Source organism: Apodemus sylvaticus, chromosome 5, assembly GCF_947179515.1.
Source record: "Apodemus sylvaticus chromosome 5, mApoSyl1.1, whole genome shotgun sequence".
NCBI classification, from domain to species: Eukaryota; Metazoa; Chordata; class Mammalia; order Rodentia; family Muridae; genus Apodemus; species Apodemus sylvaticus.
In genome coordinates, this window is record NC_067476.1 from 112,982,828 (window position 1) to 113,002,695 (window position 19,868).

The window sequence follows — 19,868 nt, forward strand, 5'->3', positions numbered from 1 at the left end:
CATTCTAATTCTGTAGTTCTCGAAGCATCCAAATAAACCTTCCCTAAAGGCAAGCAGCATTATAGAAAGCTACTGAATGAAGAAGCAGGTGACTTCAGTAGGGATCGTCATCATTGTTGGCTCAGGTCCAAAGTATAGATTCCAACACCCAGGAGCGCTTGCCTAGCATACACAGGCTGTTGGCTTGATGCTGAGTGCTGGAGGGGGAGGGGAAGGGAAGCAAGAAGATTCCATTGTCCATTTTTCCTTTTAAACCCAAGCCCAGATAACATATACCTTTGAGTCCATTCGGAGACTTAAGACACTGGGAAAGCCCTGCACCATAGCTCACACCTTCCCTGGCTGGCATGCCAGTGGTATCGTTGTCAGGAGATGAGCCCACAGTTCCTACCCCTCTAGGGCCCTCATGTATAAGTGATGTCTGAAATGTGAGGCCACACTGTCCTTGGCAAAGAAACCAGAGTGGAGGAGCGTCTGGATAGATTGACATGCTGCAAACTCATTGCTTCCTCCTCATCTCTCTCTCCAACAAAACCTACCTCTACCTTCACCCTTGGAGGACCTCAGCTGCTGTCAGGTCCCAGGAAGAAGCCAGTGACCATGACAGCATGAAATCACCCAAGGTGGGCAGTATATGAAGACGTGACCCAGTGTGAGGACCCTGAAATTCTGGTAACCATGAGCCCCCAGTTAAAGAGCTTGGATGAGGAAGGTAAGTCTTCATCTTCATCCTCATGGGTGCTACTTACCAGGCCTCTTGGCACAGTGGGTATAGGAGAAGCAGTCTCAAGAGGCTTTTGAGTTCAGATCCTGCAACTTGAACTGAGCAACTTCAGGGTAGTTAGCCTCTTCCGACCCAACAATGGGATGAGGGTGGTTGTCACTTTCTTGCAGGCTCCTAGAGGAACTGAAAAATCACCTGTGCGGTGAATTATCCAGAGCCACAATAATGAACTTGCAAGAGCTGGCCACCCACCTGCGTGATACTAAAAGCCACAGCTTACAGCTGTCTCTCCTTAACAATTCTCACCCACTGTGGCTATCTGTCTTTCTCTTGCATGGTGGGGAGCAGGTTGGGAGAGTTCTGAACTTATGACTTTTCCAAGGGATCAGGGAAATGGTGGACTGAGAGTGTCTTGAATAAAGTAACTGGCACTGAATTCCAATCTGCGGGCTACCATGTGAAATGGGGCTGCTGCCAGGTGACTTTCAGAGGGTAATTTGCCGTCTTTCTGTCCTTAGTTACATGATAAAGAGAGAAGGCCATCAGAGCAACTCTTGTGCATGGAGGAAAAGGTAGAGAAGGTGATGCGGTGTGAAGAAATGATGGGCTCCTGGGTAGTGTGCCAGGCCCGTGTTAGCCCTAAAACTCCAGCTACTTGTCCCACAAGTCCTCTTTCTCCGTCCTCTTTCTCCACCCCTCTCTCTCTCCCTCTTCCCTTGCGCAATAACAAGTATGAATCCTTTCTGGGAAGCAGTCATTTTAACTGGGAAGAGGCATTGTGCTGAGCAGAGATAGCTTGCTGTGTAGCCTCTGCTTTAACTAGGACACAACCAGAACTAGACACACAGTGATCCTTGCCTTGGTAAACTATGAACATTCATTATTCCAGGGATAAGGCAGCACCTAGAAGGTGGCACAGCCTGGACCCACACCCAAGGGCCTCCCTCCCTCCCAAGGCACCCTCTAATCTCCCACAGCTCCCCCTAGAAGGTGACTAGAGCATTTCTGTGAGCCCATGAAGAAGCTAGCCAGCCCTAGGAGAAGTTAACTAAGCTATAGAAGCCACAAAGAGAGATTCTCCTCCTGTGCCATGACTTCAATTTCTTGTGTCAGTTACACATATCCGACACTGAAGATTGTGCTGATAAATGCTAAGGTACTGCCTGCTACCTCCACTTCCTGGTCTCCTTGTAATTGTAACTGCATCCCAAGTGATGGGATTACAGTCATGTGCCGCCATGCCCAGCTCCTTAGAAATATATTGAAATATTTAATTTGTATAATCATTTATTTATGTGTTATAAGCCAGTCATATAATCTCCTTTAACCTTTTTTAATTTGAATTTTCTCATACAATATATTTTGATCATGTTTTCCCACCCCCCCAAACTCCTCTCAGATTCCTCCCACCTCCCTACTCACTCAACTTGATGTTCTTTCTTTCTTCCTAGATCTCTCTCAAAAACTAAAAAAAAATCAAAACTAACAAGCAAAAGCCCAATAAGACTGAATATGACAAAACAAATTGAAACAAAATGGAGCTCATCATTTTGTGTTGGCCAACTACTCTTGGACATGAGGTCTGCCCTGGAGTATAGTAGATCTATCTATTCAGTGACACTCCCCTGGAAAAAAACTGATTTCCCCTTTCCTAGCAAGTATCAATTGCAAATAGTGTCTTAGTTAGGGCGAGATGTCATGTCTCTGTTTCCTCTCAATGCTGGGATCCTGTCTGAAGCCTTGCAGAGCTTGCGTATGTTGCAATGTCTCTGAGTTCGAATGTGCATCAGTCCTGCTGTGTCTAGAAGACAATGTTTCCTTGGAGTCATCCCTCTGCTCTGGCTCTTACGATCTTTCTTCCTCCTCTTCCTCATAGATCTCTGAACCTTGAGAAGAAGGGTTTGAAGACATTCCATTTAGAACTGAGAGATCCAAAATCTCTCACTCTCGGCACAGTGTCCAGTTGTTGGTCTCTGTGTTGGCTCCCATCTACTCAAAAAGTTTCCCTGCTGTGGGTTAAGTGAGGTACTAATCTACGGGTGTAGCAATATATCACTAGAAATCATTTATTGCTACATTCCTTTAGCAAAATAATAGCATTTGGTTTTCCCCTAGGTCTATGACTTATCTAGCCTTAGGTTAACAGCCACTTTAGCAGTGTCAGGTATATGTGCCTTCTCATGGAGTGGACCTTAAATCCATTGTTTAAAAGTGGTTGGTTACTCCTATGACATTTGTGCCACTACTACACCAATACATCTTGCAGGAAGGCTGCTGCTGTGGGTCACAGGGTTTGTATCTAGGAGATACTGGTGACTGGCTTTTGCCTCTGGCAGTGTAGAGCACTTACAATAGTATGAACTCTATTTAGTAGGGCTGAACTTTCCAGTTTAGCAGTAGCTCTACTTCTCTGTGTTGGCCATGAGTAATCATCTTCAGCAACAAGGCCTTACCATCAGTTTGTAGAGAACAACCAGTAGCCTGTAGTGTTTGGGGAGTTCCCTTTGGCCAATGACCCAACAAGATGCAGGCCATTCCTGGCATCATGGGTTTTATGTGGTAGCATAAGAGAACTAGTTGTGGCATCATCTCCCTATTATTTGGTGATTCCACTTATATTCCTTTCATAGTGCATGCACTTTAGGAAGTTTCTACAGTAATAGGTTTCCATGTGGCTTTTTAAAAGGCCTTTAGCTTTAATTGTCCCTCCACATAGTCCCTCCTTTCCCCTTCTTTCCCATTCCTCTCCTACTTAATACTCCTATTCTAGTTTCCTCTTTCTTGCTCCATAACACTATACTCTATTTCCCCTTCCTTGGGAGATCCTCTCCTCCCTGCTGGTCCTAACCCCATGTACTAAAAGCTTAAATGCTAACATCCACACATAAGAGAAAAATATAATATTCGTCTTTTGGGGTCTGGGTTACCTCCTTCAGGATGATTTTTTTTTCTAGCTTCATCCATTTACCTGCAAGTGTCATAATTTCATTTTTTTCTTCCTTGATAGTGAGATGCATTACTCAGGTGCAGCAGGAAAGTAAATTCTGTTTTCTTATCCAATCTGTTAGTCTGTGTCATTTTGTTGGGGAATGGAAACCATTAATACTGAAAGTTATTAATGAGCCATATCTATTGATTCCTGCCATTTTGTTCTGGAGGCATGGGTATTTTCCCTCTCTTAAATTTACCATTCTTGCATTCATTCCTTGTGTCCTTGGATGTAATTAATTTCTTCAGATTGAAGCTTTTCTTATAGTGCCTTTTGTAGAGCTAGATTGGTAGAAATTGCTTAAATTTGGATTTATCATGGTTCATTTTTCTTTCTCCATATACTGTGATTGACAGTTTTGCTGGGTGTAGTAGTCGGGTCACAGCATCAGGAAGATTGAGAACCACTGAGCTAGAGTCTACAGAACCTAAAGTCACCTGGGAGGTGGGAACCTAAATTGAGGGATTTCTCCTATAATTTGGCCTGTGGCCATGTCTGTGGGGAACTGAACTGTCTTGATTACTGACTGACATGGAAGGGTCCAGCTTCCTATGGGGAGCTATCCCTCATGTAAATGGTCTTAGGATATATATATATGTATATATAAAGTCAGCTAGGATCCTGACAGAGAGCAAGCCAGTAAGCATTCCCTCAAGGCTTCTGCTTCGGTTCCTGCCTTGAGAGTCTCCCATGACTTTCATCAGTGATGCACTGTGACCTGGGAGTGGAAACCAAATGAGTCTTTTCTTCTACAAGTTGCTTATGATCCTGGTATTTATCACAGCAGCAAGAAAACCAGCAAGAACAAAACATAAGCTAGCTTACTCATTTCTTCACATAAACCCCCTTCTGTAAATAAATTGTAAGTTAGTTTTATGATGTGTATTGTTTGGGTCTGAAGATGAGAGGTATAATATGTTTAAATTTAAAGTACAGACATTCTGACCCTAAATAACACATTTTTACTTATTTTATATTTCAAAATCTTTGTTTGAGAAGTCTTTTGGAAACTGATCATTATCTCTGTAATTTTAAGTTTATCAGTTGTGTTGCAGTTTCTTTCTTTGTTTTTTGTTTGTTTGTTTGTTTGTTTGTTTTTCTTTTTCCGAGGCAGGGTTTCTCTGTGTAGCCCTGGCTGTCCTAGTACTCACTCTGTAGACCAGGCTGGTCTCGAACTCAGAAATCCGCCTGCCTCTGCCTCCCAAGTGCTGGGATTAAAGGCGTGCACCACCACTGCCTGGTGTGTTGCAGTTTCTTGATTTCAACCTACATGTAACAGAAAACTTGACCCAGGAGAAAGAGGGCACTCTGTCCCTCCCTGTGTCCTCACCACGTGCCTCATTTCCTTTTATCTCAATGCTTTCGTGTGCTTTCCCACCAAGAGCATTTCATCACACAGTGAAGGCTCATGATCCCATCAGGGAGAAGCAAGAACATTTTGAAACATGCCCAGAACATTATGCTGTCTGTCCTGGCTGGTTTTATGTCAGCTTGACCCAAGTTCAAAAGGAGAAAACCTCAATTGAGAAACGGCCTCCATATGACCCAGCTGTACAGCATTTTCTTCACTAGTGATTGATGGGGAGGGCCCAGCCCATTGTGGGAACCAAAGATGGGTCCTTTCCCACCCACTGCCTGCCTCACACCGGGCTTTTCGAGCCTGTTTTTTTCTCTAGCTTCCGTTGTTTCTTGAGACCAAAGGACAAAGGCCCGCATAGAAGCAATTCTCTTAAACTTTAAACAGTGTCTGGGACTTATTTAATCCATGTGGCAAGATGTGCAAAATAAAAAAGGCTGTCATAAAGGAACATAGAAGAGGGATGCTCATAAGAGCTTCAGAAATGATCTAAGGCTCTAGGGAGAGTTGCACTTTTATGAACAGTTATGTTGGGGAACAGTAGAGCATGAGCTAATGTTGGCCAGACATAGGAAAGTCTGTCTGTCCAGCTGCTTCTTGGCTTCTCTCTTCCTAATATTGTAGAATTGGACACCTCCGTATTAGGGTAGGTCTCCCAAGATATGAGGGAAGGTCAGAGAGTAAGCACCTGCGGTTTCTCAATTTTCTTCAATATAAAACACTCAATATGCCAAGGTGCTGTATTTGAGGGCACCGTGTTCTGCACTCAACAAGAGCCAGCAGGCTCTGGGAAGCATGTTGGCTCTTTGTTGCCCAACCCCCACCGGGAGTGATGCTTTCTTGGGCTGAGTCTTGTGGAGCCACCACTGTCTATATTCTGCTCTTGCAGGTGATAAGTCAGCAAGGCGATCCACAAGGAAACAAAACTCCACAGCTGCATGTCCCCAAGATGGACACCGAGCCCAGCCTAGCCGGAAGGAGCCTGCTAAGGCTAGCCCCAGACCAGGGTCTTCCCGGAAGAAACAGATGGAACATGGAAGCTCTCATAAGGGATTGCGAGGACAGAAACCATGCAAGGTGGAGAGGCCTTCCCCGGGGAGGAAAAGGGACCGGAGAACTTCCCTCAAGGAGCAGAGAACACCTCCAAAGAAGGAACGGGAGGCTCTGAGAAAGGAGACTGGCAAGCAGCTGAGAAAACCCAGGTATGCTGTAGCTCTGACTGTGAGTCTCCCTCTGCTCAGCTACCCTTCCTGTCTCTGGCATGACTGGTTTTCACTTTGGGAGAGAAGTAGTTACTGCTTTTGCTCCTACTTTTCCAGACCATCACAGGCAGAACGGCCCCAATACAGTTTTTAGTAGCAGTTCCTATTGCAAGGGAGGTTCTGGATATGGGAGGTGGCCCAGGCAGAGTGGATATAAGATCTCAAGACACCTGACTTTCAGCTGATAACTCACTATCACTCCAGAGGAGACCAGCTAAACATAATGAATAATGAATAAAAATAATGAAGCCCTTTGGAAGTCATACAGGGACCATGCACACTCTTTCCTCTGTGTGCATGCACCATTCTCTTTTCTAGAAATATGACAGTCTAGAACTTCAAGAGGTCTGCCAGCTCTGAGGCTGTGGGTGTTTGGATAATTGATTTGGAGTCCTTTGCTCCAAATCATATACAGGCAGTAGTTGTGTATATAATAGTAGACAGGCAACTTATGAAACTAGCTCAGATTTCCTTTCATTTGGTGGCTACTGATTTTGATGGCTTCTCTGGCACTCATTAGAGATCATCTATGATTTACTCTTTTCTAGGGACATCTGAAGAATTCCTTATGATTATGGATGAGGAAGTCTTTTGAAGCAGGTGTGAGGATAAGGATGATGGCAAACACTTGATCTTTCTTCTAGGTTCCCAAATGCTTTCTCTGTTCACACCACTAACAGAGTTAGTTAAGGCCAGAGCGTGGACTCTGACATATTCAATAAGAGAAAGAGAAAGGAGATTTGTTAAGTGTGACTTTGGAGGAGGAACAAAGACATCCAATAGCCACACTCCAAGACTATCTTGAGGCCCCAACATGAAGTTTAGGTTTACATAAAGGGCAGGAGTTATGGATAATGAGGTGGTCCTGGTCAAGGTATGGTCCTGGCCATCATCGGTTCAGGTCCACTCTCTCCTGCAAGGTGGTCTGACAAGCTGTTAGACCTGTGTGAAATCTCTTCCTGTTTCTCCTCTGGCTGGCCCCGGGGTTCAGCCTTCTTCTCTCAGCATGAGATTCCTTGGAAATTCTAATTCCTGGAGTGCATCATTCCAATAATCTTATAACCAGAGAGAAACTGTTTCATTCCAGGCTGGAGAGATGGCTTAGTGGTTAAGAGCACATACTGCTTGTTCTTCCAAAGGACCCAAGTTCAGTTCCGAGCCTCATTTGTGATGAGCAGTTCACAAATGCTTCGAACTCCAGCACCAGGGATCCAGTGCTCTGTTCTGGCCTCCTGAGGTATTGTACTCAGATGCACATACCACTTACTGACACACATTTATTTGTGTTCAGAGCTGTACTACTATACAATAATAACAGGCCTCAGCTCCCATGCACTGGGATTATAACCAAATGCTACCATGCCTGGCTTTTTTCTTTGGCTGGTTGTTGTGCCCAGGATTGAACCCAGGTCCTTTTGTATTCTTAGTACATGCCTTACCATTAAGCTACACCTCCAGCTGGTTTGAATGCATTGATTACCCTTGTGTATCTTATATTTTAGAAGGGACCAGTACTCTAAATGACAAATGCAATATAAGGAGCCACAGACAAGGACTCATCGGTGCCAATTTTAGTTGACTGACATGACAGGGTTAGAAGGATAAGAAGACTCAGCCCTGGTTCCCCAGATGCTGATTGTCTAGTAGGAAAGATGAGACTCAATTAAGACAAGGCAGAAAGCAATGTGCACACGAGACAAGATTTGATAGTGTTGTACTGCTGGGGCCCTGAGGCATCATGTTTCCTCTGCAGAGAAGGTGAGCATTTCAGTGTCTGGAGAAAAAAATGGAACTTAAATAGACAAAGACAACTCCCTCCAATGAGGGAAAGCATCATACAAAGACTCAAAGACAGTTATCACTGAGAATGTGTGAGGTATGACCAAAAGTGCCTGTGGCTAGGCTTGCCAGATCCATTGGTATGCTAAGGTTTCTTTATTTCCAAGAGTTAAGAAGCTAAAACTCACAGAGCTTTCTGTAAACTGGGCTCCAAAATCTAAGTTAGCAGTAGTCCTGAGTACTCTCTTTATGAGCATTGTTAAGGTTATCCAAACATAATGTCTTAGCATTCTACTGCTGTAAAGAGATACTATGACCAAGGAAACTCTTAAAAAAGAACACATTTAATTGGAAGCTTACTTACAACCTCAGAGGGTTAGTCCATGATCACCATGGCAGGAAACAGACGGGTGCTGCTCTAGGGCAGTAGATGAGAGCTTTATATCCTAATCCACAGGCAGCAGACAGAGAAAGAGAGAGACAATGGACCTGGCTTGGACTTATGAAACCTCAAAGTCCACCCACAGTGACACGCCTCCTCCAACAAAGCCATACCACCTAATCCTTCTCAAATAGTTCCACTAATTGGGGACCAAGCATTCAAACATATGAGCCCACGGGGGCCACACCCATTCAAACCACCACACATAACCTTTCTTTTCACCTACCCTGTCAGCTGCTGTGTGTGTCTCTTTCTCACTGAGGCTGCAGTGAGCACACACAACCATTTGGCTCCTGTAGCAGCTGAGCAAGTAGTATTGCCCAGGCATGAGGAGGGCCATAGCACAGGGATTCTCTACAGAAGTTCTCTGTAGTTGTGCTAGCCAATACATAACCATTAGGTACTGGAAATGTGACCAGGGAGGAAGAAATAAGTTTACAACTTAATTGAATGCAGCATAATTGAAACTTGACTTAGTGAATTTATTTAACTTGGACAGACAGATAAAGTTTTGAAACTGACCTGAACTGGCTTTGGATTCAAAGTATTTTGTAAATGATATAAACATCAAAGAAAAATAGCCATATACCACTTGATTTGGAAGAAACTTTTTGAAGCATGTCTAAAGCAATTTGTGTATGTGAATCTACTTTTTCTTTCTTGCCTCCTAATAGTACCTTTCTATATGGGTCTATGTGAGGTGCAGCCTTTTTACTCAAACCACCACACCACTGGTAGCACCACCCACAATGGGCTGGGCCCTCCCCCATATCACTAATTAAGAAAATGCCTTTCAGGCTTGCCCACAGCCCCATCTTCAGGAGGAATTTTATTTTATTTTTTTTTGTTTTGTTTTGTTTTTTGGAGACAGGGTTTCTCTGTGTAGCCCTGGCTGTCCTGGAACTCACTCTGTAGACCAGGCTGGCCTCAAACTCAGAAATCCACCTGCCTCTGCCTCCCAGAGTGCTGGGATTACAGGCATGCGCCACCACTGCCCGGCAGGAAACATTTTCTTAACTGAGGATCTCTCCTCTCAGATGATACTAGCTTGTGCCACGTCGACATAAAACTATCCAGCACAGTGTATGTGTACGGGGGTAAATGCCCTGTGCACATTTGAAGGTCATAGGACAACTTTGTGGAGTTGATTCTCTCCTTTTTGCCTTTATATGGGTTCCAGAGATCAAACTCAAGTCACCAGGCTTGCATGGCAAGTTCTTCACCAAGGAAGCCATCTTGTCAGTCCTGAAATCTTACAAGGAAGGAATAAACGAATTAATGCAAGGAAGGAAGGAAGGAAAGAATAAATGAATGAAGAAAAAGGTTTAATTTAAAAATATCTCACCTTTTATTTCTATTGGACACCACTGTCCTAGAGAATGTATGGATGGAGAACTCAGAGAAATCAGGTTTGGGAAGGGAACCTAGTCACACCTTAGGCTACAGGCCACAGTCTTGGTCTCCTCTAGCTAGCAGTGGTTCCTGCTAGTGGGGACAGGCTCCATCTCTCCTGTGAGTGTCAAGGATCCTGCCTATCTTTCCTGTGAATTCCTCCCCTCTCCACGACCTTCTAACTCTCATCTGCATCAGCCATGGCTCCGCCCCTAGGTCCACTTCTCTGGGCTCCAGTGTCTCTACTGGAGAGTCCCTGTCTGAGGAGGAGAGGGCTCAGATCCTGGAACAACTAGAAGAAAAAAAGAAGCTCATCTCGACCATGAGGAACAAACCCTGGCCCATGGCAAAGAAGCTGAGGGAACTCAGGTGAGTGAGCTTTGGAATGAGCGTCTCCCTGCACAGGAGGCTCATCCCCTGCAGAAAGGGAGCATGCCTTCTTCTTTGCCCCAGTGAAACAGGACAGGAAAGCAGATTTGCTCTTCCAGACTCCCCACTGCAAGCCTGGCACAGAGAGATGCATTCAAGTCTGTCAGCCTTTAAGATTTGCCAGCCTCAGTCTGTGTCCAGGCCTTCAGTCACTTATAACCATCTCTCCCATGCCCTACCACATGTGCTGGTTCTGGTCCTGTTTCATGGCCCAACACAGATATGCCGTCCCCCACGAAGGTGCCTATGGCATCCTTTCTGTCTTGTCTGCTTTAGGTACACACAGCCTCCCCTCTCCCTTTCTCTAATTGACTCACAAACATCCGTAATGAGATTTGATGCCCTCTTCTGGTGTGTCTAAAGATCTCACATATCATAATAAATAAAAACCTTTAAAAAAAAAAAGATGAGTCAGAGAAGCATATAGACATCATTAACAGTGACACAAGGTAGCAAGTGTTATTAGCATATGAATGCCTGGTGCCCAGGAGTTGAGGATGCTATTTCAACCCTAGTCAGATGGTTCTTGCTTCATCAGAAGACTGATGTCTTAGAAAATGACCAGGACTGGATCTGAGAGTGTAGCATGAGGGATCGTGCCTGCTATAAAGAAGGCCCTAGGATTAATTCTCAGCCAGTGTGGGGTTGTTATAGAAGCAACTACTCAAGGGAAGAAAGGGTGATTGCTGGCTCACAGTTCCAGAGGCATCAGTGTATCAGAGCAGAAAAGCAAAATTGCTGAGGGCAGCAGCCAGAGTAAATCCAAGCGGGAAACAGAGAAAGCAACCTGGAAGCAGGGACTAGATAGAACACACAAAGGCTGTCCCGACAGACAGACCTGCCTCAGCCAGCCAGACAGGCTGCTTCTCTTAAAGACTCTACAATTTCCTCTAACAGCACCACCAGCCAGGGAACAAGCACTCAAAATGTAAACTTGTAAGAGTTCAGATTCAAATCACAGCATTCCCACTACAATTAAAATTCAATGGAGCAGGAGGATGTCTCAGCTGTTAAAAGTGTTTGCCGCTGGGTAGTAGTGGTACACACCTTTAATCCCAGCACTTTGGAGGCAGAGGCAGGCAGATTTCTGAGTTTGAGGCCAGCCTGGTTTACAGAGTGAGTTCCAGGACAGCCAGGACTACACAGAGAAACCCTGTCTCAGGAAAAAAAAAAAGTGTTTGCCACAGCAGCCTGACATCCTGGATTAGATCCCCAGAACCCATAGCAGATGAAGAGAACTGACTCCCAAAAGTTATCTTCTGACCTCCACATATGCACAGTGACACACATGTCTATGTACACACACATATCCACAATTTTTTAGAAAATTCTGCTTTTAGTCTCTCTGACCTCTACCCTTTAATCTATAAACTATCTATCTATCTATCTATTTATCTATCTATTTATCTATATAGCATCTATTTATTATTTTTGGTTTTGTTGAGACAGGGTCTCTTTCTATGTAGCCCTGGCTTAGGACTCACAGAGACAAGACAAGTGTGTCTCTACCTCTTAGTGCAGAAATGCTGGGATTAAACTCTTTTTTTTTTTGAGACAGGGTTTCTCTGTGTAGTCCTGGCTGTCCTGGAACTCACTCTGTAGACAAGGCTGGCCTCAAAACTCAAAAATCCACCTGCCTCTGCCTCCCAGAGTGCTGGGATTACAGGCATGAGCCACCACTGCCCAGCTTCCTTTTTTTCTTTTTTTAATTTTTTATTTTGAGACAAGGTTTCTCTGTATAATCCTGGCTGTCCTAGAACTTACTCTGTAGACTAGGTTGGCCTCGAACTCACAGAGATCTGCCTGCCTCTGCTTCCCAAATGCTAGGATTAAAGATGTACACCACCACTGCCCAGCTAAACCTCCCTGTGTTAATGTTGTTAACCTTCACTATACCTGTCATGTAATAGATTGTTCACCTATGTAACACCAAGGCACAAAGTCTAGGAGATAAATGACAAAACCCCACCTATCAGTATCTTATTTATGCCTACTTGTGGCGGCCATAGGGCAAGTTCAGTGGACAAAATGCCCCGATTCATAAAACTGGTATTCCAACTAAGGGTCTAAACATGTAAGGCTTTCGACCTCCCCATTTAGATTTCTGGTTTAATTCTTTTTTTTTCCCTCCTGACCAGGGAAGCCCAAGCCTTTGTGGAGAAGTACGAAGGGGCCTTGGGGAAGGGCAAGGGCAAGCACCTCTATGCCTACAGGATGATGATGGCTAAGGTATGTGGGGTCTTCAGACAGCAAATGTGGGAGAGCCTGCTCAGCACGAGGACACGGGGACCACCACCAACACCTGCCAGCTTGACAGTCCGTGCCGCGGTCCCCTCAGGAGTCTGAATGTGTAGGCCATTCGGAGTCCTCCAGAGATGGAAACCAGCCGCCTCTGGCCAGTTATTCCATACTTATCTGCGGGCTTCTACTTGTCTGAGATTTGTTTTCTCTCCAGTAAATAAGCTCATGCAATGAGTGGTAGTCAACATCACTGGTATTTATTTTTGTTTTCCAGCACTCAAATCAAGGCATCTTGATTTGGTGAAAACACAGCCAGGCTGTCGAGTTATCAGGCTTAGAGAATAACAAATGTCCCCATAAAGGATGGGCAGCTCTCCTTTACTGAACTGCGTTGGAACCTGCTTCAAGCGGCTGGTGTTTTATGTGGGTCTTATTAAGTAGCCTTTCTTGTTTGGAGTTAATTACCTCTGATTTAAAAGCTGTGATTCCTCATTCATTTAGTTCCTACGTGGAGCCTGTCTTGGGGTTTATTATAAATAGTGAAAGCTCTGGCTTCCCCCCTTTATCTTTGTTTAAAAAAAAAAACTCTTTTCTTGCTTATGATTCCGTATTCATTCTTAAAATCACTCTGACAAAATCTGAGATGGGTCATTAAAAATTTGAATTAAATTGTAGCTATTTAAATTGACATATAAAAGCATTAAAAGGTGCTAATGTGTCAGTTAAATAATTACATATCAACAGTGTACCTTCATGCATGTTTACACTGTATGCCATTTAAACCAAATTCAATAAAGTTAGCACATCTAACACATTTCTTTATGGTGAAAACTTTCTAGTCTTTTCTTGTAGCCCTTTGCAATACACACAGAGAGCTGGTGTCTATAACCTGTTTGCTGTGCAACCAGCTCTCCAGACATCTTGCTTCTGTCTAACTCGATACCCACTGCTTAACCTTTCAGCATCTCTCTCCTCTCCAAACCCCTCCCTCCCCAGCCTGGGATAAGCATCATTCTCCTCGCAACACTTGTAAGTTCAATTCTTTGCTATACATGTGAGTGTGAAATTATTTTAATTCCATGGTTTGATTTAATATATTTACTCTTTGCATCTAGAATACTGTTTCTCAAGCTTTATTCTATATCTTTGAGTAAAGTTTGTCATATAGATTTTTCCACATTTTAAGTTTATTTCTATATTGCTTATATCTCATTTTTGTGGAATGGTATAATTTTCATTTATATAATAATTAGTTATTAAGGTATGTGGAAAAGTGTAGATTTGTGCATCGATTTTATATCTAGTTCTTGTGTGTGTGTATGTGTGTGTGTTTGTGTGTGTGTGTTTGTGTGTGTGTGTGTGTGTTTTGCAAGAAATGGAGCCCAGAGCCTCAGAGAGGACTTGTGACAAGCATTCTCCCAATAATCTTTGTATTTGATTACTGATTCTATCTTCCTTTTTTTTTTTTTTTTTTGGATTCGGTTTTTTCGAGACAGGGTTTCTCTGTATAGTCCTGGCTGTCCTGGAACTCACTCTGTAGACCAGGCTGACCTCGAACTCAGAAATCAGCCTGCCTCTGCCTCCCAGAGTACTGGGATTACAGGCGTGTGCCACCACAGCCTGGCTCTATCTTCCTTTTTTTAAAAAAAGGCTTATGTGTTTATTTTATGTATGAGTACACTGTTGCTGTCTTCAGACACACCAGAAGAGGGCGTCAGATCCCATCAGAGATGGTTGTGAGCCACCATGTAGTTCCAGGAATTGAACTCAGGACCTCTGGAAGAGCAGTCAGCGCTCTTAACTGCTGAGCCATCTCTCCAGCCTGATTCTATCTTCTTAATCAGTTTCATTTGATGACGTAGGTGTCTTAGTTAGGGTTGCTATCCTATAGAGGCATTTTCTCAGCTGAGGCTCCTCCTCTCACATGACTTGAACTGTAACAACTTAACATAATACTGCCAGCACAGTTGAGCCCTGGTCAGCTTGACACACAACACATCTTAAGTAGCACATTTTCTTTCTCATTTATCTCCAAGATTACAAATTAATATCTATACCATATTATAAAACATTTCACAAACTTAAAAATGTCCCAGTCTTTACAAATTCAAATATTTTAGAATTCAGTCTCTTTATAAATCCAAAGTTTCTTTTAAAATCTAAAATCTCTTTAAAAGTTCAGTCTTTCAACTGTGGGCTAAAAAGTTAACTACTTTTTGTTGTTGTTGCTGTTGTTGTTGTTGTTACTTCAAGAGAGAAGAACCAGGGCGCAGTCATAATCTGAACAAAACCAAACCATACTCCAACTGTGTAAATAACTCCTTGTCCACGGTCTGGGATCCACGCGAGGTTTTCTTGCATCCCCTAGGGGGCTTGACTGCTCTGGCTCCTCCCTCTACTGCCCACAGAGCTTGTCTCCTAAACTCAGTCAGCTCCACTGCGGCAGCCCAGCTGCAGCTCTCTTTTACCAACAGCCTCTCCTGGGCTCCTGTCAGGGACTCTAGCCCTGTCACACAGTGCCAAGCCTCTAGCAGCTGTCCGTCACCCTCCATGGCTTCAAAACCAACACTACCCAGCAGACTCTTACACTACCAAGTTTAGGCACCAGCACAGGTACAACCATAGCCGACTCTGAAACACAGCTTCTGTGTGCTAACTCTGAGAAATCACTCTCCAGATTTTACCTCAGTGATGCTAGTCTTCTCTTAATGACCACTAATCCCTCAGCTCCAGTTAACCAAGACCAATTGTCTGAGTAAAGATTTTATTTCAGTGGTGCTGGTCTTTTGTTAATTATGACTGATTCTTCAGCCCTAGCCAACTAGAAACACAAATTCTTAATTCAAAATATATAATGGCCCCAGTTGAGTAATTTTTGTTTCCATAATTTTTTTGTTCATATTACATCTCAATTGCAGCCCCCTCTCTCCTCTCCTCCCAGCCCTGCCCTTGCAAATGCTTCCCCCAGAACCCCTTCCCCTCCTCCTCAGAGAAGAGGGAGCCCCCTTGACTACCACTCCCCACCCTGGGACATCTGATTTCAACAGAACCAATCACCTCCTCTCCCACTGAGGCCCAACAGGCAGTCCAGGTAGGGGAAGGGGCTCCAATGGCAGGCAACAGAGTCAGAGACAGCCCCACTCCTATTGTTAGGGGACCCTCATGAAGACCAAGCTGCACATCTACTACAAATGTGGGGAGTCCGGCCCCTGCATGCTTTCTTGGTGGCGGCTCAGACTCTGTGAGCCCCATGGACCCTGGTTCGTTGACTCTGTAGGTCTTCTTGTGGTGTCCTTGACGCCTCCGGCTCCTTCAATTCTGTTCCTCACTCTTCCATAAGACTCCCTGAGCTCTACCTGATGTTTGGTTATAGGTCTCTGCTTCTCGTTTCATCCACTGCTGTGTCTCCTCTCAGGAGACAGTTAATGCTAAGTAAGCATAGCTGAGTATCATTAATAGTGTCAGAGGATGATTCTTGCCAATGGGATGGGTCTCAATTTGGACCAGTCATTGCTTGGCCATTCCCTCAGTCTCTGCTCCATCTTTATCCCTGCACATCTTTGGCAAGACAACTTTTGGGTTGAAGGTTTTGTGGGTGGGTTGTGGGTTGATGTCCCCCTCTTTCCACTGGAAGTCCTGCCTGGCTACAGGAGGAGGTCACTTCAGTCTATTCACTGCTGGTAAGAATCTCAGCTAGGGTCACCCTCCCCCATAGACTCCCCATAGCCTCCCCCATCCCAGGTTTCCAGCTAGTCACCAGAGATGCCCCCCACCGACTTCCATTCTCACTCCCAGCCCTCCTCCACCCCTCCCCCACACCTGACCACTATGCCCATACCTCTCCTCACCCCTCCCCCACCCAGTACCCTCTCTCCATCCACCTCTGATGATGAGGCCTTAAGTGACTCTCAAACTCCCCCTTGAAACTTCACAAGCCAGGCCTCTCTCAACACACTTCCAAGGCTCCACAGAATAGCTCACCAAACTTTGAATACTCAATGGCCTTTCTATACAAAGTTCCAAAGTCCTTCCACAATCCTCCCCAAAATGGCATGATCAGATCTGTCACAGTAACACTCCATAATCCTAGTACTAATTTCTGTCTTAGTTAGGATTACTATTGCTGTGATGAACCACCAAGCAAGGGTTTGTTTGGTTTATAAATCTTCAGTCACAGCCCATTGAGGAAAGCTAAGGTAGGAACGCAAACTGGGCTGGAATCTGGAGACAGGAGTTGATGCAGGGGCCACGGAGGAGTGCTTTCTTATAGTACCCAGGACCAGCAGCTGGGGTGGCACCACCTGCAATGGGCTGGGCCCTCCCACATGAATCACTAAGTAAGAAAATGCCCTACAGGGGCAGTGGTAGCGCACACCTTTATTGCCAGAACTTGGGAGGCAGAGGCAGGCAGATTTCTGAGTTCGAGGCCAGCCTGGTCTACAGAGTGAGTTCTAGGACAGCCAGGACAGCCAGGGCTACAGAGAAACCCTGTCTCAAAAAAAAAAAAAAAAAGAAAGAAAGAAAGAAAGAAAGAAAGAAAGGAAGGAAGAAAGAAAGAAGAAAAGAAAGAAAGAAAGAAGAAAAGAAAAAAGAAAAGAAAATGCCCTATAGGCTTGCCTACAGCCTGATCTTATTGAGGCTTTATCTCGATTCTAATATTCCCTCTTCTCAGATGACTTTAGTTTGTGTCAAGTTGACATAAAACTAGCCAGCACTGCAGGAGAAGGCATTTCTGTTCAATTCCTTTAAGTGTGGTATGTCATTCCTACCTGGAAATGCAGTTTCATGGTTCTCCAGAAGTTTCAATTGGCAATGTTTTAAAACATAGGTCTCTATGTCTGCTTATCACTTTAATGAGAATAATTTCATTGTCTCGCACAAAGTTTATAAACGTTGTCAGCCGGAAGTAAACTTTCTCGGGATCAAAAACTCTCCTCTATTTATAGTTGAATAAGATTTTGTTTTGTTGAAAATAGATAGTACAATTGTATTAAATACCTTCCCCTTTTGGCTATGGAAACTTCCGTTTATTATTGAGAGGACCATCGTCACTGTAGATTATCTTTAGCTTCATAGACACATTTGCTTCTACAGTATTTTTTGTGACTTTTCCAGAAGCTTCCTTAAAGATAGATTTGAATTTTAAATCTTCTTTGGATTCATGTATTTATCTGTCTGTGGAGTTTGGGGGCGGAGGGGAGTGCACCACAGTGTGCCTATGAAGATCAGAGGACAACTTGAAAGAGCTAATTCTTTCCTTATGTGCGTCCCTGGGAAAGGAACTGAGGCCATCAGGCTTGGAGACAGGCACCTCTGCCCCTGGGCCATGATGTCTGAATTTTTGTATGTATTTATCTATACATGTGAGCGATGTATATGTGTATATGCTCGTGTGTGCATGCTCATGTGTGTGTGTGTGTGTGTGTGTGTGTGTGTGGTGTGTGTATATGTGTGTATATGTGTGTGTGTGTGTGTACTTCAATGCCCAGGTTCTTTCTCTGCCTCTGCCTGACTCCAGGACATTTTCAGTACAAGTTACTCAAAGCCTTGAGGAATTACCAGTGGTTGCTGAAGGACTCAGCAGTAGCCTGTAACTCCAGAAGCCAAGTTTATAAGATTGTTATGGAAGACCAGAAGTTGTATTGCTAATTTACATGAGAAATAATTACTGATACAAGAACCAGAAAACTTGAAGTCCATAATCAGCACTGTCTTGCTTGTTGCTATTGACCCGGGTTTTGTTGTCTGATTGATTTAGTTATATGGAAAATTAAACCAAAATACACTCAGGTCAGAGGAGCATCAAGGGCCCTGTGTGGGCAGACCTACAAGGACAACAAGCAAGCTTAGGGTTGAGTACAGAATCGGAACTCGGGAAGGTGGATGAAGAAGCAGGATAAGCAGGAGGGCTGCAGCAGCCTGTATCTGTCATCAGTGTCCCTACACCCCTCCAGACACTGCCTTCTTACCAAGCAGAACATTGCTTACAGACCCGTCTTTGCAAGCATCTCTGTCTTCGGACACCTAGTGTCCTTGTTCATGTAGTAACCAGCTGAGAGCCATATTGTCAAGTCCTGTCTGGGAAATCGGGTCTGGAAGCCTGTCTGACTCCTTCCCATCCATCTTCTACTAGCTTTACAAGGGAAAATGCCATTTCCCTTGCAAATAATGTTTTACAAAGAATCCCAGTGTGAGCTAGAGAGATGGTTCAGCCACTAAGAGCACTTACGCAGCTTCAGGTCCCAGTTCCCAGTTGTGAGGTGACTCACAACTTTGTGAGATCTAATGCCTCTTCCAGTCTCTGTGGATACAGCATACATGTGAACTTACATACATGCAAACAGAACACATAATACATAAAATAAAAATTAATTTTAAGAAAAAAAATTTAGAGACTATGACCTTGGGAACTGCTTCCCACCACTTCTGAGCTCACAATTCTCTGTGATGGATTTTGGTTTCACTTTTTGTTTGTTTTTTGGTTGGTTGGTTGGTTGGTTGGTTGACCAGCTGACTGACTGGGTAACTGTTTGGTCAGTTTGAGCCAGTGTTTCATGTAGCCCAGGCTGGGCTATTGAACTCTATTCTTTCTGCCTCTACTTCCAGATCCTAAAATTACAGGCATGAACCTACGTGTTTCAGTTTATTTTCCTGTTGCTGTAGTGAAATACTCCCACAAAAGCATCTTAAGCCAGAAGTTTTACTTCGGGTCACAGTAACTCAACACAGTTCAGCGTGGCAGGGAAGCCCAGTGTTGGGAGCTTGAAACAGTCAGTCCACTCACATCCTTGATCAGGACTCAGAATAAACAAGAGGAAGGGCTTAGCTCTGAAGCCTCAGGGCCTGACCCCAGTGACTCACTTTCTCCAGAGAGGCTTCACCCCCTAAGGGTTCCACAACCTCCCTTCACACTACCTGAGGACCGTATGTCCAAACAGGCAAACCTATGGGGAACAGTCACATTCAAACAACAATGCTAGGTGATAATTTACAGAATGAGCGACATTGCTGGCTCCTGCGGTTTCATCTTTGCCCTTTTTGTTTTGGAGGTTTTGTTTTATTTTTAAAATTTGTATTGTATATGTTCATTGCTTGTCTAACTGTTACATAAGGACATTTTGTGCAAATATATATTGTATGTTGAGCATATGTCCCTCTCTCTGTCCCTTTCTCAACCCTATCCTGTCCCATTAATCCTCTTTGTTTCTCTGAATAAGCTCACTTCTACTTTCATATCTCATATGTGTGTGTCT

The 19,868-nt window shown here is 44.1% G+C and overlaps 1 protein-coding gene across 1 annotated transcript in view; it reads left to right on the plus strand.

The window, feature by feature from the left end:
- Positions 1 to 678: 678 nt before the first annotated feature.
- Tmc2 (transmembrane channel like 2) overlaps positions 679 to 19,868 on the plus strand; it is a 57,696-nt gene continuing 38,506 nt past the window's right edge. The window contains exons 1-4 of the mRNA XM_052181483.1: positions 679 to 712; positions 5,960 to 6,272; positions 10,162 to 10,314; positions 12,513 to 12,603. Of these exons, the coding sequence (XP_052037443.1) occupies positions 679 to 712; positions 5,960 to 6,272; positions 10,162 to 10,314; positions 12,513 to 12,603 (591 nt within the window). The remainder of the gene's footprint in view (positions 713 to 5,959; positions 6,273 to 10,161; positions 10,315 to 12,512; positions 12,604 to 19,868) is intronic.